The sequence below is a fragment of the Pistacia vera genome, unplaced genomic scaffold (assembly GCF_008641045.1).
Source record: "Pistacia vera cultivar Batoury unplaced genomic scaffold, PisVer_v2 Contig413, whole genome shotgun sequence".
NCBI classification, from domain to species: domain Eukaryota; kingdom Viridiplantae; phylum Streptophyta; class Magnoliopsida; order Sapindales; family Anacardiaceae; genus Pistacia; species Pistacia vera.
Window position 1 is genome coordinate 172 of NW_022196239.1, and position 22712 is coordinate 22883.

The following is a 22712-nucleotide window of genomic DNA, read 5'->3' on the forward strand; positions in this document are numbered from 1 at the left end:
CTTTCCGATGTTTCAGCTCTCTTTTTTTCTTTTTTTCTTTTTTTTGTTCAGATTATCAAATTATTTCTGAAAATTGATTTCAATCAATTGCTAATGATGATCTCAGTATCAGTATCGGGGTGTTTATCCTGATACTGTAAAATGACACATACTATTTTATGAATTAAGATTCGCGGTTTGACTAATCCTCATTAATTTCTCTTTTCTCTACCTTCTTGCTCTTCATAACAATTTATTTCCATTAAGACAATATTCTGAAAGTCTGAAGATCTCTTGTAATTCCCTCGTTTCTGTTCTTCGTTGTTGTTGATAAATTCAACATAAAAAATAATTCGGACCAGATAGCTAGCTAGCAGAAAATCAGGAAATCAGAAGACTAATAGCGGCTAGCAAACTGGGAGTTAATAAAAGATGGAAAATTTTGGTGCAGTTCTTGGTTTCTGTGTACGTGGGACTCACAAATGTAGTCATTTTGTGGAGACAACTTGTAGATCTGCCAAGAGATGGACATCAGCAACTATTTCTCTATCCTTCTTCACCATCCTTTTTATTGGTTCCTTCATTTATTGGCTGCATGTTGTAAGTCTCTACCAGGCATGTTCCACAGTTTATATAGTAATAAGATTTTGCTTAACACCAATTAAATTCTTAGTGCTTATGGTTTATTCAGTCTGTTATTCCAGGTTCTCTTCTGCACCAGGCACTATTTAGCTCCAAAACTTCCCATAAATCTCTTCACAATCGGGCCGTTCAAATCAACTGCTCAGCCTCTGATTTGTCAGTATGCCCAGCCGACTATATGTTACCACCCGAAACTAGAGGATTACCGGGTGGTGAATGTCCTGATTACTTTCGGTGGATCCACAAAGACTTACAGCCATGGAAGAAAAGCGGAATAACCAGGGAAATGGTTGAAAGTGGAAAAGATCATGCGCATTTTAGACTGGTAATTGTTGAAGGCAAGGCTTATGTGGAGAAGTATAAAAAGCCATATCAAACAAGGGATCTCTTCACTATGTGGGGCATTTTGCAGCTGCTGAGGTTTTACCCTGGAAAGGTACCAGACTTGGAGCTGATGTTTTGGTGTGAAGACAGGCCAGTGATCCACAAAAATGACTACCAAGGACCAAATGCAACGTTTCCACCTCCTGTGTTTCACTACTGTGGACACCAGGAATCTTTGGACATCGTCTTCCCAGATTGGACCTTCTGGGGTTGGTAAAGCCTTACATATTTGTTTATTAATTGCATAATGAAACGCCTAAATAAACATATAACAAGATTATATTCATATGCATTTGATTTTGCTTTAATTTTGTGCTAGCATCAAGTAGTCACGGGCCTTGATTTTTGTTATGTTGATATATTATGTTAGGGCTGAGACCAATATAAAGCCATGGGGCAGTATACTGGAAGACCTTAAAGAAGGAAACAAGAGGATTCAATGGCAAGATAGAGTACCCTATGCATATTGGAAGGGAAACCCGCATGTCTCTGACACTAGAGGGGACCTGATGAAGTGTAATGTTTCAGAAAGACGTGACTGGAATGCTCGCCTCCATATCCAGGACTGGAATAAAGAAATGGAAGAGGGGTATAAGAATTCCAAATTAGAAGATCAATGCACCCACAGGTATATAACTATATATTAATTATTGAACTTAATTTGTATTTAATTTGCAAATGGTTATGATTAATTACTAATTAGGTTTTGAAATTTGGTTGTGGAGATATAAAATTTTCGTAGAAGGAGCAGCATGGTCAGTGAGTGACAAATACATATTGGCATGCGATTCTATGACTTTGGTGTTAGAGCCTGAGTACTATGATTTCTTTATAAGAAGCATTATGCCCATGAAGCATTACTGGCCCATTAGAACCACCAGGAAGTGTAGGGATATTAAATTTGCTGTCGATTGGGGCAATAAGCACAGTCACCAGGTACTCTATATGCTTCATATCATAGCTTTACATTTGATATAATTATCTTATATATAAATATTAAACTTTGGACTTCATAAATTGACAGGCTCAAGCCATAGGGAAAGAAGGAAGCAAATACATTCAAGAGCAGCTCAAAATGAAGTACGTTTATGATTATATGCTTCATTTGTTAATCGAATACGCAAAGCTTTTGAAATTCAAACCACGAATAACTGAAGGAGCGAAACAGATCTGTTCACAAACAATGGCTTGCTCACAGGATGGTTTATGGAAACAATTCATGGTGGAGTCAATGGTGAATTCTTCTAGTGAGACAGTTCCGTGCAGTTTGCCTTCTCCTTTTGAACCCCTTGCACTTCAAGCTTTCATAGAGAATAAAGAGATGGTAAAGAAACAAGTAGAGATGTGGGAGAGGGTGAATACTGGGAAAATCTAAAGAAACAGCAGTAGTGGCTTGTGTTATACGTTGATTTAATTGCTTTTTCAACCCTATTATTTGCTTTTCTACTGATTGATTAATTCGTAATGTCATTATTTGAAATTATGGTTTAATTATATCTATTTTAGAGTCTCTAGTCCTATATAAATCAGTTAAATAAATAGCAGAATCTGATAAATATATCAATTAATAATTCTCCGGAAAACAAACCAAAACTTGATGGCTTTGATTCCAATCGGGAAACAAAACTTTTGACGAAAGAAGTGAAAACAAATGTAGAAGGAAACAATGAAAATTTGACCAAAAATGGTTCAATATTAACAGTTTAGACAAGTTTCCAGAGCGATCCCACAACAAAGTGAAACAATTAGCGTGAAGAGAGACGGTGACTTCTGGGACTTAGATGGCTCGGCCCCTGATAATATCCAAACTCATCTCACTAGGATCTGTTGCTTGCAACTCCACCTGAATTCCATCCAATTCTCTTTTGAATCTGTCCTTGGAGCTTGAATAAACCATCTTACTTCTCACCCTTGATGTGTCAGGTGCCCTACAATATGATTATGATTACTATCATATATTAATATGATGATGAAACCCCGTATCTGCATAGAGCTTAATTAATTAATTACCATGCAATAAAGAAAATCTTGCTCTTTTGGACATTCTCTTCAGTTGTGAAATCAAAATCAAAGACAGCATAACGGCATTCATTTGCAGGCAATGAATTAGTGAAATCATCATAGGTTTCTTCTGGACTCCCAACCTTTTCAACCGTCACCTGTTGAATCTGTTCTTCGATCTTGAACACAATGAACCGATGGTTCCTCTTTGCTTTAAGCTCCAAGAACTTCAGCTTGCACTCATCATTCACAGCCATCCCAGACGACGAATTCGCCTATGTATTGCACGAAAATCATATTTGACATCAAAATTAAACGACAATATTACACAACATGTGAATAGATGAAAGAGCAGGTACCATATCCATAATTCCATGTGATGATACAATATGCTGAAACCTTGCTTTATTAATTTAGACAACAAGAAATAGATGATTGCCAAACCACAAAAGCAATTCGGCTTAATCATAAGGCTAATTCAACACTTGACTCAAAAAAAAAAAAAAAAAAAAATTTGATCCAATTGCTCAAAGCATGTTTCACTCAACGTCCAAATGTGGCTTGAAAATAATTTTCAGGAAAATAAAAAGTTAAAAGAGATTTAAGAGAGATTACCATGTTAATTATTCTCCAACTAGAGAAAATCCTTGCTACGAATGAATTAGGAGATCAATAAAAGGAAGTACGGGTAATGAAACAAAGATAAATGAGAGTAATATCTGACTATGATGGTGCATAAAGGAATTTTTTCTTTTCTTATTTTTCTGTATTTTGTTTTGCAATCAAAGAAAAGAATGGAAGAGGATGGAGGAGAGATTTTCGTGGGGGGAAATAAGGGTTAGTTTTTTATTTTGCTGGTTTTGGCTGATCACGTCCACGTTAAACTTTCATATTGCCACGTTGTTACTCCATGCATGTTTCATTAATTAATTTATTTTTCTTGTTGTCTCCAATTTTGGTAAGCTACAAATGCATGTGATTAGTTTATTGAAAATTAAGGTTTCGTAATACTGTATTTATATTCATTTGGATATATTTTTTTTTTTTTCTTTTATGTCCCTTATAAGATATTTTTGATATAATGAACTTGAGTAGAACTTACTTCAAAAGCTAGGTTTTTTTTTTTTTTTTTTTTTTAATATTGAAAACAATCACATATCCAACGGACTTAGAGATGGGCCTTTTCCGTGCCCCGAACAGGGTGGGGAATCCACGAAAAAATGGAGGACGAGGACTAGAATATTCCCTATCCCTGAGGACACACCCACTAATAATTATCCTCCTTATCTCTTTCTTTTCTTTTCTTGAACTTCTAACTCTGCAGAAGTGGCAGCTTTTCAGAAGTTGCTCTGATTAGCTTCTTGATCCTTGTTCAAGTGTTTTATAGGGGGTGTTTGGTTTAGGAATGTTAGATTACTGGGAATATAGGATTACTGGAAAGATAGATTACCTTGGAAGATTATTGGGAATCTTTAGGAAAATATGTTTGGTTAGTTGGTTGGTATGTTATATTAATATGTTTGGTTATGGGGAATAAATTGGTGGGTATGTTGTTTAAATTACTAAATTGTCCCCTTTTTAAATATTAATATAATATTATTTTTATTATTTATTTTTGAATAATTTCTTTTAACCCCAATATTTCAAATTTAGCTAAAACACTCAAGCTTATATAAAACTTTAATTTATGACGAAATCACCCCCACCTCCTACCGCTGTCTGCCGCCACCGCGAAGCACCGTCAGATGTCTCCGAAAGTTCCCGTGAGTACGTCACCATGACCAAGATGCTCCGATATGGCTGTTTCTGGCCATATTGATGGCCGAAAACGGCCATATCGGGCCATATCGATGGATCTGGCCGTTAACAGCCAGATCTCTGGCCATTAGCAGCCATATCTGGACCAGATCTGGCCGTTAATGGCCATGTTCGTGGCCGTTAACGGCCAGATCTGGCCTAGACCTAGCCGTTAATGGCCAGGGATCTAGCCGTTAATGGCCAGTTCCATCGATCTAGCCATTTTCGGCCAGATCTGGCCTAATATGGCCGTTTTCGGCCATCAATATGACCGAAAACGGCCATATCGAAGCCTCCCGGAGCCTCTCACAGAATTTCCTTCTTTTTTAGGGACTCCGACGATTTCCCGGCGGTGGTTCGTGGTGGTTGGCCCGCTGTCGACGGTGGTGGCTGGGTGGCAGTGGTGGTCTGTAAATGATTTTAAATATAAGGGCATTATTGTCCAAAATTTTAATTAAACAAGGGTAAAATTGAAATAGGATATTAATGTAAATTTGTTTTAAAGTAGGGGTATTATTGTCCAAAATTTTTATTAATAAGGGATAAAATTATAACAAAAAAAAGATAATCCTGGTAATCTCAGAATACCTAAGAAAATAGAGGTAATCAGATTACTTCTGATATTACCAATAGTAACCACTATTGGTATTTGAAGATTACCGGTATCTTATATTACTTGACAACCAAACATGGTAATCAAGTAATATAAGATGATATTACCCTAGTAATCCCACTTAACCCCCAACCAAACGCCCCCATAACAATTTCACTGGTAACAATTCAATAGCTTGGTTGAAACCATTTTCCTCACCATATCAACCGTCAACAACTTTCAGTATCTTGGCTTGCAATCGAGGATCAAACATATTTGATTGGCTCAACTCAGTCTTGATTTCAGCTAAACATCGAGTATTAACCCAATAACATTGCGCTGTTTGGTAGCAAGATTGATGAGGAACTGAGTGACCATCCTCACATAGACATTTCTCCATCCGAAGAAGTGCAAAATAGGAGAGTTTATTGTCCTCCTTTTTCATGCCCACTTTATTATGGTATTAGAGTCATTCTTGTTTAGAGTGATAATGGTCCTTGCCTTGTTTGGGTCTGGACCTTGGCTCTGTAGGTTGGGCGTAGAGGTGGAAAATATGGGCCGGGTTAGGCGGGCCAACCCTAACCCGGCCCGTAAAAAGGAGGGCTCAAACCGGCCCGCCTTCATGGCGGGCCGGGTTGAGCCCAACCCGCCAGCCACCCCCGGGCGGGCCGGGTTACACAATGGTAACCCGCGGCCCGCCGGGTTGCTATTTTGGCCTCTTTGGAAGAGGCCCGCAACCCGGCGGGTTGCTGGCGGGTTGGCTGTTGCCAACGGCCAACCCGCGGCTTGGCAACAGCCAACCCGCCGGGTTGGCCCAAAAAAAAAAAAAAAAAAAATTATTATATTTTTTAGGGTTTTTCAATTACACTTTTACCCTTGAAATCTAGCCGTTTTATAGAAGTTGGAGGGGTCTTTTTGTCATTTTCTTTCCCTATTTTTTCTATAATTGGACTAAACTCTCATATTTTCTCACAACTCAAATTCTCTCATTTTCTCATATTCTCTATTCTCTCAACTCTCAAGTCTCAATATTCATTTATTCTCTTATATTTTGTTATCAATTTGCTCTTATTTTAATTTTTATTAGGTTTTGCAATTTCAATTCATATTCCAATTTCCATATTCCAAATCTCTTTCTTTAATTTTATTTCTTCTACATCATTTTTTTTTTCAACTACAAGTCTACAATGGATAGATATTTCCTCCATCAATTTCAATGGGAAAAAACTATTATCCTAGTCCTAGTCCGCTGATTTTACTATGATGCAGGAGATTCAAATAGTCCCGCTGTCCCAATCCAGTCTCAGAATCCGATACACCTCAAAATATGGCGTCGATTCCAACAGCGCCGGTGGTTCTAGAAGTCGTCCTCGTATGTCGTCCTTCGTCCAACTTCATCTCAAGCTGAGGCGGGATCATCAACTGCGTCGCAAGCAAAAAAACAGACACACATCAGACGTTTGGCGCCTTTCGACAAGTTTTACGAGACAGAAAATGGCGTTCAAGTCAGAAAGCAAGATGCAAATTGTGCAAATGTTTATAAAGCTGATTCAGGTAATGGTACTAGTACTTTAAAAAGGCATGCTAATAAACATATAATCAACAATGGAAATAGAGAAAGCAATCAAACTCAAATAACTAAAGGGTACTACTTGCGTTATAATTCTGATGTATATAGGGAACAGTTAGCTTTATATTGCTGATCTGATCACCTATTAATATGGCAGAAGTAAATATTTGAAAGATTTATTCAAAATCTTTTTCCAGGATTTAAAAGTTATTCTAAAACTGCAACTAGAAATGATTTAATAAAATTGTTTAAAAAAATGAAATTAGTAAAAAATAAATTTCATACTTGTCATATTAGTGTGGCTTTAACTGTGATATTTGGAGTGGTAGAGCTAAACAAGATTATATTTATGTGACTAGTCATTATTTTGATAATGAATTTAATTAAATAAATCTTTATTAGGATTTAGATTAATGGATGTGATCATAGTGGTTTAGAAATCTATAATAAATATTGAAGTTTTAGAAGATTATGATTTATTGATAAAGTGATAAGTTTAACTTTAGATAATGCAAGTTCTAATAGTAAAGCTATAGAATTTTTTCAAAAATAATATCTTTTATATAATAATTTGAAGTTTTTCACCAACGTTGTGCAGTCATGTTATTAATTTAATTGTGAAAAGTGGTATGAAAACAATTAAAAAATATTGATAGAATTAGGGAATCTTTAGCTTGGATTACTAGTAGTATAAAAGAAAGCTGAATTTCAAGAAGCTTGTATAAAATCAAATTGTCTCCTAGAACTTTTGCATTAGATAGCCTGTTAGATGGAATAGTACTTATTTAATGTTTGATTCATGTTTACCTTATGCTAATATAATTAGTTATTTGTAGCAAATATAGAGGTCCTCATCATTTGGTAGAAAATGATTGGAAGATAGCTAAAGTATTTCATTCTTTTCTCAAATGTTTTTACCAAGCCATTTACAACTTCTAGTGTGTATTACCTACTAGTCCATTGGTAATACATGCAATTATAAAATTTCCGAGTTATTTACAAAAAACAAAGATGATAAATTTACATGCACCAATAAAGGAATGGAAAATTTTTTTTGAAATATTGGAGACCCGTTCCTTTTCTTTATTGTTTAGGTGCTATTGATCCTAGAATTAAATTAGACGTTTAGAAAATGGTCTTGACAATTTAAGTGAAAATTTACAAAACGAATCATATATCAATCAAATAGGAGAGGTAAAAAAAGTTTTTCGAAGTATATTTCCAATATGAAACAGGTATGGGAACCCGCAGTCGCAAGAGGCGAAATATCCAGAGAAGCTGTAGCAGAAGAAACAAAATGAAGACTTATTCTCTGGAATGCACGAATAGGCCGAAGAGGACCGAGTCCGAAGCACAGCCTCCTCTTCAGACGCAACACCAGGTCCACCACCAACAACAACAACAACTAATATGCTGTCCTCATGGGTCGCGAGTAATGAACTTCAACAATATTTGGCACACCCGAAATGTTTTCAACAGGTCACTTTGATCTCTTAGAGTATTGGAGAGCCAAATGTATTTTTCCGGTATTATCAAGACTTGCCTTGATGTTTCGCTGTTCCTGTCTCAACCGTCTCATCCGAACAAACATTTGTGCAAGGGAAGGATTTTAAATGAAAGGAGGACAAACTTGCTCCAAAAAGATTGAAGTCCTCACATGTCTCGAGATTGGGAACGACTGCGCCATCAAGACAATACGAGGTTATCACAATGCTTTAATAGAATCATTTCAATTTTGTAATATAGATGATACAGTGAGGGAGGTCCTAGTGAACCACCCCCAATTTAGTTGTTTTGTAAATGTAATTTGTAAATTAATTGTCAATTATGCACTCTTTTTTTTTACCAATTTTTTCCCATTGGGTTTTTTCTTGGTGAGGTTTTAACGAGGCAATAATTGTGAATTTCTTATTTTTTTTTGATAAATGAAATAAGTCTAATTTTCTTATATTACAATTTTATTGTATAAAATTGAATTAATATTTGAAATGGTAACAAAAAAAAAAATTGAATTGAATTGAATTATTGTATTGAAAAGTTAACTAAAAACAATTATATTATAATTTATTTTATTTGAAAAGATAATAAAAAAAAAACACACAAAAAAAAAAACAAAAAATGGGCTAACCCGGCCCGGACCGTGCCTAACCCGGCGGGTTAGGGCTGGCGGGCCGGGCTGGGCCAGCATCTTTCCCTTAATTGGCGGGCCTAACCCGGCCCGCCTTTGTTGGCGGGCGGGTTGAGCCCAGCCCGCCAAAACAAGTAACCCGCCGCGGGCCGGGCCGGGCCGGGCCGGGCGGGTTACTTTTCCACCTTTAGCTGGGCGTGAGAGAAGATGTTTGAAGTTGTATTTGTCTCACATCGCTAATCTAGTGGGTTGTTATGGTGTAAAGCTAGCTTTTAAGAGTGAGGTATAATCAAGCTCATTTTATCATGGTATTAGAGTCACTCTTGTCTAGGGCGATGATGGGTTCTTGTTTGGGTTTGGACCCTGGCCCTGCACGTAGGCATGGCAATGTTCCCCGGGATTTCGGGGACCCGTCCCGCCCCGCCCCACATGGGGCGGGGAAGCCTCGGTTTTTTTGGGGATAGGGGCGGGAGTGTTTTAATCCCCGTCCTCGGGGATGGGGCGCGGGTGGGTGATGCCTTTCCCCCGGCCCGCCCCGTATATAATATATAAAATTAAAAAAATGTATATATATATTTAGTTTTTACTAATATCCCTATATTTCACCTAATTACACAATTATCCTACCTATATAAACCCATATTTTCCTAATTTCCCTCACCCTAAACAATTGAACAAGAACAAACCCTGACCCATATTTATGTATAATTAATTATGTTTAAATAATTAATTTAAGTGTTTGTCATATGGATAAGAATTAACTATTGTGTTTGGTAATGCTCAAATTAATTTATGTTTATATAAAATTAACGGAATGGGGAAGAGCCTCCAACATTCCCCTTTGGGGCGGGGAAGGGGAATTCCTGTCATCCCCGTAACGGGGATGGGGCAGGGGTGGGGAATGATTTTGAGGGTGGGGATGGGTACGGTGAATGAGATCCCCGCCCCGCCCCATTGCCATGCCTACCTGCACGCCCTCTGTACGCTGGGCATGTAGAAAGATACTAGAAATTGTATTTATCTCACATCGTTAATATAGTGGATAATTATATTGTATATATGTGGTAGCCCATAGGGAGGGTTTTAAAAGTTGTATTTCTCCCTTGTGTAAGAGAAAATTATATGTGACTCATTAATATGTAAATAATATTATTATGGTTTAATAATAAACTGAACATTATCCCATTATTATCTTAACCCTTACACATGTTTATGAAACGTGTATTTGAGGGAAGTTTATTTTTTAGAAACTTGATCCTCTCTCTGATACCACATATAAATAAGTTTATTTCTTAGAAACTTGATCCTCTCTCTGATACCACGTATAAATAAGTTTATATGAAACATTAAATTATAGTATCTTTGAATTTTAAGAATTTTATATGTTCTAAAACAATAATAAACTGTTAATTAGAAAAGATATATCTTGAGCCATGATACTAATTGATGATGATTTCTTTGATTAAGAATATTTGTTTCTCTCTCCTTTCCTCATAACTTTTATTTTGCTTAGGATCAAGTTTTTAAGAAATAAACTTTCCTCAAATATACATTCCATGTGTGTAACTATTAAAATAATAATTATATAATATTCAATTTATTATTAAGCCACAATAATATTATTTTTATATTAATGAACCATGTATAATTTTATCTTACGCCTAGTCAAGCTCACCTTATCCCTTTGGGATGAAAATAAAAATAACAGCCGTTATATTATATTGATTTATTTTTTAAGTTGAAGAATATCTTATAAAGTAAAGGTGAGTTATATTATACTATTGGTTTATTTTTGAAATTGAAGAATATCTTATAAAGTAAGGATGAATTTTACTTTTACCGTTATATTATATTATATTGATTTATTGTTGAAATTGAATACATATCTTATAAAATAAGGATGGATATGCTACACTGACCATCTTGTTCTTGTCCCACCATCAACTTGTTTTTGACAAAAGAAATTCTACGTTTAATTATAAAAATAAGAAAGTAGACCTCATTTTACACGCGATAGATAGACATATGTTTACATTATATATTAAAATAATCGTATCATATTAATATTAAAAAAAAACAATTATGCTTCCTGGATTTTTGCTTTTCGAACAAGTAAGAGACATCAATATTCAATACTCCACGTAACATGCTCTGCTGTGGTGTCACTACATCTTTGCTACTTAATTATAGAATATACATATATTTATTATGTCGTTACCAATTAAAACTATATATTATTATGGGTATTTTTTCTGTTTACTAAGATGAAATCTTTGTTAACTGTGAAACTGTGACAACACGTTTTTCAGAAACGAGAAACAATAGGCCCTCTTCATCAGTATTATGAATCGTTATCCTATCCTACCTTGCCCTCTCAGAGACTGATATTTTTCTTTTCTACCCTTTCTTCTTTTAATTTAATTATAATTAATTAGGCCGAACAACTTATACCCACCCAAAGTTTTCCGTAATGACAATCTGATACTCAAACGGTTTGGAAACGACAATTACCCACTTTTTGTAAGGTTATGTCAGTGAAATCTGTTAGATGACATGGTATTATTGGCTATGTTTGGCTTAGTATTTTTATCCATATTTTGGATCCTATTCTCCAAATAATGTTTGACACATTATTCCAGAAATATTATCCTATTTTTTTAATTACTTTTAGACCCCATAAGGTTATTAATTTCACTAAATACCCCCTGAAAAAAAAGTTTAAAAATTAATAAAAACACCCCCATTAACCCAACTTGTCAGATTCCGACAACCACCGTCGGTGATAGCCGGAATCTGTACAACGGCCTAACTTCCGACCAGAAATGGTTGGAAGTTCACCAATGTGGCCTTTTCCTGCCAGATCCACCACGGATCTGGCCGAAAAAGGTCAGATCTGGCCTTCAGCGACGGTCAAAGATGGCCATCGTTTGGCATTTTTCGGCCGTCGATGTCCATAACAGACCGTAGATCTGGCCTTTTTCGGCCAGATCCACCATGGATCTGGCCGGAAAAGGCCATAACGACGTGTTACAGCACAGATCCAACCGGTTTGTGCCGTAACAAAATTTTTCGGCCAGATTCCGGCGGTGGTGGTCGGAATCTAGCACTACAGGTGGTGGGGGTGTTTTTGTCATTTTATCTGTTTGGGTCTTTAATTAAATTAGTAAACCTAAGGGTTTTTTTTACAAATTTTTAAAATTTACCTCGTAATACTCCCCTATCCAATAACCCAATACTATCCCCAAAATCCTATCCAAAATACTAAACTAAACGCACCCCATTAATATTCTTTCATACTTAAAGGGTAATTTTGACTTTTCATATTTTATAAAATCCCTAAATTTTATCTCTCTTCTTCTTTTTTTTTTCTCATCTCTCTTTACATCTTATCTCTTCTCCGCCTTTTCCCTTTCTTTTTTTCTCTCTTTTCTCTTTTCATCTCATCCTTTCTCCGCATTTTCTCGTTCTCTTATCTTGGCTTCTTGATTGCATAGAACAAGATTTGTTGTTTATTTTGATTTTGATTTTTCGAATTCGAAATGAAGACAAAACAAAGAAGAGAAGAAAGAAGAAAGGTGAATAAGAAAAAAACACAGAAGGAGAAGAGAGGTGGCAAAAGCGGATATGTTTGCTGTTAGAGTTATTGTGTAATTTTAATTAAAATTAATTATAAAAATAGAATAATGAAAATTCATATTAAAAATAGATACAATAATTTTAAATCGTAAGATTTTTCAACTAAATAAAAATTTACTATTTTATCCTTTCTCTAACGGATTTCACTAACATAACCTAACAAAAAATGGATAATTGTCATTCTCAAATCTTTTAGGACCACATTATCTTCACAAAAAACTTTGGGTGGGTCCAATTCGACCTAATTAGTTGTTAACTAGTTGCTGATAAGCTCAAATCACACCACTTCCATACCAAACATTTTATTATTCTATTTTCTCCTAAACATACGCGCCCACTAATTACGTGTATTTCACTAATTACTCTTCTCTGAAGTTACATTCAAGGGGCATAATCTTCTGGGTTGGGATATAAAAGGAAATAATCAGTTGTCTCATTTATTATTCTTAACTATAACGGGTTTGAAATATCAAGATTTGAATATTAAAATGGGTTTAACAGTTCCTTTAAAAGAGAAGACACGTGTCGACATAGAAAAGCGCGTATAATCCAAAACGAACGAGGAAGGCGTTGAAAGAGTTTCTTACCAGCATCGTACAAGGAACCAAGAGGAACAAAACAGAGGAGGAGACTAAATCTCAGAGTCTTTTACTCGTTTTTCATGACTCCTGTTTTTATCTCTCGTTTCTCAGCACCTTCCCAGAAACCTTCGTAGCCTTTCATTTCATTTTCTCCGTACTATCTCTCTTTCTCTGGTTATAATAACCTCAAGTCGTCTTCAATATTTTTCATAATCCAATACCATCTGCAAACTCTGCAAAGTTTTAGACACTGTACAGAGGTGAGTTTAGACCACCTTTTTTTTTTTTTTTTTTNAGAAGTGATTTGTGATTGTGCCTCTTGGGATAAATACCGTAGATTAGCAAACGCTAGAGATAGGTTTAGCGATCTATGAAATCTAGATAGAATTCCATAAAGCTTTAAAGCCTTTGAACTATTAATCTTCAAATTGTTGAGTGCGGAAGCTTAATAGGGATAAGTCGGGAAACGTAGCCTGAGAAGGTATGTTTTACAACTTAGGGAATTCGATTTTCAATTAAGGAATTAGAACTTGGGTAATAGATTCTATGATTTGGGTTAGCGTATTTAGGTGAAATCAACACCCTAGCATTTTTTTTTTTTTTTAGCATTGTTTAATTAGTTAAGTTTCTGGGTTTTGCTTTAATTTCATTATCATTCATTTTTATTTTGTTAATTTGTATTTAGTTTGATCAATTTCTATCAATCCAATTTATCATTTCTTCAATTAGGACTTAAACTAGAGAAATCGGTACTTAGTAACACTATCCTCGTGGAAACGATACTATCTTATTACTTTATTATTTTTTGTGACTAGTATACTTGTTACATTTGCATGTTGTAGGAAACACGCATCAATTATGTCGTTTGCTCCGTAAAAAATAAGGAAACTAAGTTATATGCTACGCTAACCATCTTGTTCTTGTCCCACCATCATCCTATTTTTGACAAAAGAAATTCTACATTTAATTATAAAAATAAGAAAGTAGACCTCATTTTACACGCGACAGATAGACATATGTTTACATTATATATTAAAATAATCGTATCATATTAACATTAAAATTTGATGACCGTCTCAGCTACGCATGTGGTTTTAAAGCTGAAGATGGTACAGTGCATTAAAAAAAACAATTAGGCCTCCTGGATTTTTGCTTTTCGAACAATTAAGACTTAAGAGACGCCAATACTCCACGTAGCATGTTCTGCTGTGGTGTCACAACATCTTTGCTACTTAATTATAGAATATACATACATTTATTATGTCTTTACCAATTAAAACTATATATTATTATGGGTATTTTATCTGTTTACTAAGATGAAATCCTTTGCTAACTGAGAAAGAAGAAGCAATACAGGATTGGGTGGCATTGGCCCACTTCGTCAGTATTATGAATCATTATCCTACCCTACCCTCTCAGAGGCTGATATTTTTCTTTTCTACCTTTTCTTCTTTTAGTTTAATCAACACATCAATGTGGGCCTACTTTTGTTTGTTATTGTTATTGTTACCCTGATTGGTGACGTTAACTAGTTGCTGATAAGCTCAAATCACACCACTTCCATACCTAACATTTTATTATTCTATTTTCTCCTCAACATACGCGCCCACTAATTACGTGTATTTCACTAATTACTTTTCTCTGAAGTTACATTTAAGAGGCATAATATAAAAGGAAATAATCAGTTGTCTCATTTATTATTCTTAACTATAACGGGTTTGAAATGTCAAGATTTGAATATTAAAATGGGTTTACCAGTTCCTTTCAAAGAGAAGACACGTGTCGACATACAAAAGCGCGTATAGTCCAAAACGAACGAGGAAGGCGTTGAAGGAGTTTCTTACCAGCATCGTACAAGAAACCAAGAGGAAAAAACACAGTGGAGGAGAGGAGACTAATATCAGAGTCTTTAACTCGTTTTTCATGACTCCTGTTTTAATCTCTCATTTCTCAGCACCTTCCCAGAAACCTTCGTAGCCTTTCATTTCATTTTCTCTGTACTTAGTTTAAATCTTTATTCTCTTTTCCGTTATCTATCTCTCTTTCTCTGGTCATAATAACCTCAAGTCGCTTCAATATTTTTCATAATCCAATACCATCTGCAAACTCTGCAAAGTGTTAGAGACTGTACAGAGGTGAGTTTAGACCTTTTTTTTTTTTTTTTTCAAGTATTTTATTTCTGTTATTGATTCGGTATCTCTGCTTTGCTTTCATTCATATTAAATAGCTTCTCTTTCTCTATTTTCTTTTTTTCAAGCTTGAGGATCTTGTTGATGATTCTTTTTTTTTATGCTTCAAAGATACCAAAGTAGATGAAATAGTCAGATTCTAAATCACGTTATCTATTTTTCAAGATATAAAGGTAAAAAGGAATTGAAAGATTCAAAATATTCTTGTCTTACTTTTTGGTTATCAAAAGTTCTTTTTTCTTTTTCATTTTTGTGATTCGTAAATTTTGATACCAACCTTGAAGGTGTTGTACCTTTTTTTTTTTTTCCTTTTTTTTTGGTCTATATGAACGATTTGTTTGTTCTTCAGTTTCTGTTACTTATATATTTATAAAATAAAAAATCAATTGTATCTTTTAGTTCCCCCGTTAAAAAAAAAAAAAAAAAAAAAAATCAATTTTGAAAGTTAGTTGTACTGTATGCTCAAATGATTTTTGATTGAGGTTTAAGGGTTTTACTCACCAGGGTCCTTAGTCTTTTCCTTGTTAGAACGCTGAAATTTAAGATATTTTCATTGCGGTGCTCTGCTTTAATGTCTATTTTTTTTAGATAATAGTGAAAGCCCTGATTTTCTATGGATAGACAGTGACGATACTCTTGTTTTTAAATTTTTTTATGGTTTAAAGTTATGTTTGACCCTTCATTTTAGGGTTTAGTGTATACGGTTTAGGATTTGATCCTTATAGTTTCTTATAGCACCTTTATGCTCTGACTTGTTAATTTTACACTGAATTTTTTTTTTTTTTTTTTTTCATTTTGTTGTTTTGTGTTGTTCACTTAGTTGTTTTGCAATTGGTTCTTGAAAAACAAATTTTAATTTTAAAATTCTATAGTTGTGAAGGTTTTGGTGATTGTGTTTTACTTATTGAATTGGTGTTTTTTCAAATTTTGTTTTCAGGTGTTACTTAACAATTCTTGAAATCAACTACTTTCTTTTCCTTCAGTAGCTCCTCAATTGATAAACTCCCATGAGTAATCTGAAGCTAGGGGTAGAGGTTGTGAGCGCCCATGACCTCGTGCCCAAGGATGGACAGGGCTCGGCCAATCCCTTTGTAGAGCTCCATTTTGATGGTCAGAAATTCCGCACCACCGTTAAAGAGAAAGATCTCAATCCTGTTTGGAATGAAAGTTTCTACTTCAACATCTCCAATCCAAACCACTTATCAAACCTCACTCTTGATGCCTATATATATCACCAAAATAAAACAACAAACCCCAAAGCCTGTCTTGGAAAGGTTCGTCTTACTGGAACATCATTTGTACCCTATTCCGATGCTGTTGTTTTGCACTATCCTCTGGAGAAACGCGCCATTTTGTCTCGTGTAAAAGGAGAGCTTGGTTTGAAAGTTTTTGTGACTGATGACCCCTCAATCAAATCTTCTAACCCGCTTCCTGCAATGGAATCCACTCTGCATACAGATTCAAGATCAACTGAACCTCAAGCACCATCACGGCTTCCATTCTCAGTCCGAAACATTTTTTCTAATGACAAAAGACACACATTTCAACATCTTCCAAACCCGAATGTATCGCAGCAACAGCAACATCAACATTCTGCCCCACCAGCAACACAGCCCACGATGAATTATGGGGTTCAGGAGATGAGATCTGAACCACAGGCTCCTAGAATTATGAACACGTTCCCTGGGTTATCATCACAACCGACTGATTATGCACTTAAAGAAACGAGCCCTTTCCTTGGAGGTGGGCGAATTGTTGGAGGGCGAGTTATACGTGGTGATAGACCAGCTAGCACCTATGATCTTGTTGAGCAGATGGGATACCTTTTTATACGTGTTGTGAAAGCCCGTGACCTTCCTTCAATGGATGTGACAGGGAGCCTTGATCCATTTGTTGAAATAAAGGCCGGGAACTACAAGGCAAAGACAAAGTATTTTGAGAAGAAGCAAAACCCGGAATGGAATGAGGTGTTTGCCTTTGCACGGGACAGGTTGCCGTCATCTGTGCTGGAAGTTGCCGTCAAGGATAAGGATACGCTAATGGATGACTTTGTTGGGCGTGTACGGTTTGATCTGAATGAGGTTCCTACACGAGTTCCACCTGATAGTCCATTGGCTCCGGAATGGTATCGCCTTGAAGACAAGAAAGGAGAGAAAACAAAAGGGGAACTAATGCTTGCTGTCTGGTATGGTACACAAGCTGATGAAGCTTTTCCTGATGCTTGGCATTCAGATGCTATTACTCCAACCGACAGTTCTTCAAATGTCTCCACTCATATCCGTTCAAAAGTTTATCACTCTCCAAGACTGTGGTATGTCCGTGTCAGTGTGATTGAAGCACAGGACCTTGTAGTTTCTGAAAAGAATAGGTTTCCTGATGCCTATGTTAAAGTTCAAATTGGTAACCAGATTTTAAAGACAAAATCTATGCAATCGCGGACTATGAATCCAGTCTGGAATGAGGATTTGATGTTTGTTGCTGCTGAACCTTTTGAAGATCCTCTGATTCTTTCAGTTGAAGATCGTGTGGGTTCCAACAAAGATGAGACCATTGGGAAGGTTGTTATACCATTGAACACTGTTGAGAAGCGTGCTGATGATAGAGCTATTCGCTCACGGTGGTGCAATATTGAAAAGTCCATGTCAGCTGCCATGGATGAAGATCAGAAAAAGAAATATAAGTTTGCTAGTAGACTCCATGTTTGCGTGTGTCTTGATGGAGGATACCATGTCCTCGATGAGTCAACTCATTACAGCAGTGATCTCCGACCAACGGCCAAGCAGCTCTGGAAACCATCTATAGGTGTCCTGGAACTTGGAATTCTAAATGCTAATGGGCTCCACCCAATGAAAACCAGAGAAGGAAAGGGTACATCAGATACATATTGTGTTGCAAAGTATGGACACAAATGGGTTCGTACACGAACCATAATTGACAGCTTGAGTCCAAGATACAATGAACAGTATACTTGGGAAGTTTTTGATACTGCCACGGTTCTTACCGTGGGGGTTTTTGATAGCTGCCACGTTGGTTCAAATGGTCACAAAGACATGAAAATTGGTAAGGTTCGGATTAGGATCTCCACTCTTGAAACTGGTCGTGTTTATACACACACTTACCCGCTTCTAGTTCTCCATCCCTCTGGTGTCAAGAAGATGGGTGAATTGCATCTGGCTATACGATTTTCATCCACATCATTCACGCACATGATGTATCTTTACTCACGACCTCTGTTGCCAAAGATGCACTATGTAAGGCCACTGAGTGTAATGCAGCAGGATATGCTGCGTCACCAAGCTGTCAACATTGTGGCAGCTCGACTTAGCAGGTCAGAACCTCCTTTAAAAAAGGAAGTAGTTGAATACATGTCTGATGTGGATTCTCACCTATGGAGCATGAGGCGCAGCAAGGCAAATTTTTTCCGTCTGATGACAGTTTTCTCAGGGTTAATTGCTGTTGGAAAATGGTTTGGGGAAGTTTGCAAGTGGAGAAATCCTATCACCACAGTGCTAGTACATGTTCTGTTTACGATGCTTGTGTTCTTCCCAGAAATGATTTTGCCTACTGTGTTTCTGTACATGTTTCTGATTGGGCTTTGGAATTATCGTATTCGACCAAGATATCCTCCTCACATGAACACAAGAATTTCTTATGCGGAAGCAGTGCACCCAGATGAGCTAGATGAGGAATTTGATACATTTCCAACAACACGAAGTCCAGATATAGTTCGGATGAGGTATGACAGGCTGAGGAGTGTGGCTGGGAAGATACAGACAGTGGTTGGTGATGTGGCTACTCAAGGAGAGCGGTTTCAGGCATTGTTGAGTTGGCGTGATCCTCGTGCAACAACCATATTTCTGTTATTCTGTCTGTTGGTTGCAATTGTGTTGTATGTGACACCTTTCCAGGTGTTTGCTCTTCTAGCCGGGTTTTATGTGATGAGGCATCCCAGGATCAGGCATAAGACACCCTCTGCACCTATTAATTTCTTCCGACGCCTTCCATCAAGAACAGATAGTATGTTGTGAAATGTGAATGGGTTTATAGGGGTCTTCTTGCAAAGTGTCTCTTGCCAATTAGTCAAGTTTCAGTCATTGGCACTTTCTTGTAAAGTTCTGGTGTAAGCTTCTTGTGTTTTTGGTTTAGTCATCGTGGAAGTTGGGACTTATGTAAACAGTTATGCATAACCTAGAAATCAAAGGTTAATTTATATAAATCTGGTGTTCTATAGCAAAATCAACGCTGGAATTGAATCCCATTATTGATCCATTTGATGAGATTTTCCGGGTTTAAGATTGCGTTGGACAGTCATGGCTCGCAAAAACTTTTCTCTGAGCCTACATTATATTTTCTCCAGGCTTTACGAAGGAAATCTGGAGTCTAACAATCAAATTGCACCGCACCCCAAGCCCAAGTGAGGCCCCTAAAGGCTAAAACCCAATTCCTGGGCCCAACTAAAGAAGGTGGTTTCCAATTAATTCATATTGAAAGAATCTCGGATAAGAACAACTGGAAGTCTGGAATCATGTTTTAAGTGTTTGCATATTGACTACCATTACTTTTGCATTTAGTATTAGATGTGATTTGTGGCGGCAGCATAATTATCATATTCTCATGAGATTTGTTATTTATTAAGTACAGGAATGTTTTTCACGAAGCAAAGCAACCATCGTCGACACATTGTTGATTTATTATTAGCTAAGCCGAACACTGGGGGAATTTAAAGCAGTTTTGTTTTATATTTAGACAAATTTCTATAATCCTAGAGCTAGCACGTTCGTCCAAAGGGTGGTACTTAAAACTTTAGTGGGACAGATAACTATGCAACAGTATATATCTTGTTTGGGAGAACGACTGTTTCCACCAGAGTTTGGCGAAATGACAATTTTCCACCCATTAAGTTTCAAAACGACATTTCCCATCCAGTCCGTTAACTTTAACTAAAAAAAGGATAGAATGGTAAATTTAAAAACCAGATCAAGGGTATTTATGTCATTTTATCTCCTATACGTAAACTTTTGAAAAAAATACCCAGAATCAAACGCTTCCTTCCTCACCCCACTGCCGCTCTCCACAACTTTTCCTATCAACGCCATTATCGGTCAAGCTCTCACCTATGCTCAATTCATCTGCCAAGTTAACTCTCTCTCCTTCTCACTCAAGACACACTACTCTCTCTGCCAAATGATATCACTTTCGTCATTTCCCCTCCCCCACCAATTGCCNAGTTTGCAAGTGGAGAAATCCTATCACCACAGTGCTAGTACATGTTCTGTTTACGATGCTTGTGTTCTTCCCAGAAATGATTTTGCCTACTGTGTTTCTGTACATGTTTCTGATTGGGCTTTGGAATTATCGTATTCGACCAAGATATCCTCCTCACATGAACACAAGAATCTCTTATGCGGAAGCAGTGCACCCAGATGAGCTAGATGAGGAATTTGATACATTTCCAACAACACGAAGTCCAGATATAGTTCGGATGAGGTATGACAGGCTGAGGAGTGTGGCTGGGAAGATACAGACAGTGGTTGGTGATGTGGCTACTCAAGGAGAGCGGTTTCAGGCATTGTTGAGTTGGCGTGATCCTCGTGCAACAACCATATTTCTGTTATTCTGTCTGTTGGTTGCAATTGTGTTGTATGTGACACCTTTCCAGGTGTTTGCTCTTCTAGCCGGGTTTTATGTGATGAGGCATCCCAGGATCAGGCATAAGACACCCTCTGCACCTATTAATTTCTTCCGACGCCTTCCATCAAGAACAGATAGTATGTTGTGAAATGTGAATGGGTTTATAGGGGTCTTCTTGCAAAGTGTCTCTTGCCAATTAGTCAAGTTTCAGTCATTGGCACTTTCTTGTAAAGTTCTGGTGTAAGCTTCTTGTGTTTTTGGTTTAGTCATCGTGGAAGTTGGGACTTATGTAAACAGTTATGCATAACCTAGAAATCAAAGGTTAATTTATATAAATCTGGTGTTCTATAGCAAAATCAACGCTGGAATTGAATCCCATTATTGATCCATTTGATGAGATTTTCCGGGTTTAAGATTGCGTTGGACAGTCATGGCTCGCAAAAACTTTTCTCTGAGCCTACATTATATTTTCTCCAGGCTTTACGAAGGAAATCTGGAGTCTAACAATCAAATTGCACCGCACCCCAAGCCCAAGTGAGGCCCCTAAAGGCTAAAACCCAATTCCTGGGCCCAACTAAAGAAGGTGGTTTCCAATTAATTCATATTGAAAGAATCTCGGATAAGAACAACTGGAAGTCTGGAATCATGTTTTAAGTGTTTGCATATTGACTACCATTACTTTTGCATTTAGTATTAGATGTGATTTGTGGCGGCAGCATAATTATCATATTCTCATGAGATTTGTTATTTATTAAGTACAGGAATGTTTTTCACGAAGCAAAGCAACCATCGTCGACACATTGTTGATTTATTATTAGCTAAGCCGAACACTGGGGGAATTTAAAGCAGTTTTGTTTTATATTTAGACAAATTTCTATAATCCTAGAGCTAGCACGTTCGTCCAAAGGGTGGTACTTAAAACTTTAGTGGGACAGATAACTATGCAACAGTATATATCTTGTTTGGGAGAACGACTGTTTCCACCAGAGTTTGGCGAAATGACAATTTTCCACCCATTAAGTTTCAAAACGACATTTCCCATCCAGTCCGTTAACTTTAACTAAAAAAAGGATAGAATGGTAAATTTAAAAACCAGATCAAGGGTATTTATGTCATTTTATCTCCTATACGTAAACTTTTGAAAAAAATACCCAGAATCAAACGCTTCCTTCCTCACCCCACTGCCGCTCTCCACAACTTTTCCTATCAACGCCATTATCGGTCAAGCTCTCACCTATGCTCAATTCATCTGCCAAGTTAACTCTCTCTCCTTCTCACTCAAGACACACTACTCTCTCTGCCAAATGATATCACTTTCGTCATTTCCCCTCCCCCACCAATTGCCCAGATTTGGCATTATATTGTTGTTATTTGGGAAAACGGGTTGTTTTCTGTTTATTGAATTGTTGGGGAATTGATGGGATCAGAGAAGTGATGGTAAAAAGGGAATCGCACCAGATCCGCGTCGATTTGGCCGGATGCGATTTGGTCGCCAAGGTATTGGAAGCTCTTCTCATGAGAGGTCATGTTGAGGAAGCCCTTGGACGCATTGATATGCTGATGCACAGTGGTTGTGCACCCA

The 22712-nt window shown here is 36.8% G+C and overlaps 2 protein-coding genes and 1 pseudogene across 4 annotated transcripts; 2 read left to right on the forward strand and 1 right to left on the reverse strand.

Moving 5' to 3' along the window:
• The first annotated feature begins 892 nt into the window (after positions 1 to 892).
• On the forward strand, positions 893 to 2394 carry LOC116142616 (annotated as a pseudogene).
• Positions 2395 to 2782: 388 nt separating this feature from the next.
• On the reverse strand, positions 2783 to 3275 carry LOC116142637 (actin-depolymerizing factor-like). Its single transcript, XM_031428063.1, has 2 exons — positions 3016 to 3275; positions 2783 to 2933 (listed from the first exon to the last, which is right to left on the reverse strand). Exons 1-2 carry the CDS (start codon positions 3261 to 3263, stop codon positions 2783 to 2785), a joined length of 399 nt encoding a protein of 132 aa, XP_031283923.1. The 5' UTR covers positions 3264 to 3275.
• An 11947-nt stretch (positions 3276 to 15222) lies between these two features.
• On the forward strand, positions 15223 to 21490 carry LOC116142625 (FT-interacting protein 3-like). Of its 3 annotated transcripts, XM_031428053.1 has the most exons (3): positions 15224 to 15445; positions 16437 to 18991; positions 20743 to 21490. In XM_031428053.1, the coding sequence occupies exons 2-3, from the start codon at positions 16507 to 16509 to the stop codon at positions 21276 to 21278; spliced, it is 3021 nt and encodes a 1006-aa protein (XP_031283913.1). In that variant the 5' UTR covers positions 15224 to 15445; positions 16437 to 16506; the 3' UTR covers positions 21279 to 21490. The 3 variants fall into 3 exon arrangements, with proteins under 3 accessions (XP_031283912.1, XP_031283914.1, XP_031283913.1); XM_031428052.1 differs by lacking the exon at positions 20743 to 21490 and having other exon boundaries at positions 15223 to 15445; positions 16437 to 19739; XM_031428054.1 differs by lacking the exon at positions 20743 to 21490 and having other exon boundaries at positions 15223 to 15445; positions 16483 to 19739.
• Positions 21491 to 22712: the final 1222 nt, after the last annotated feature.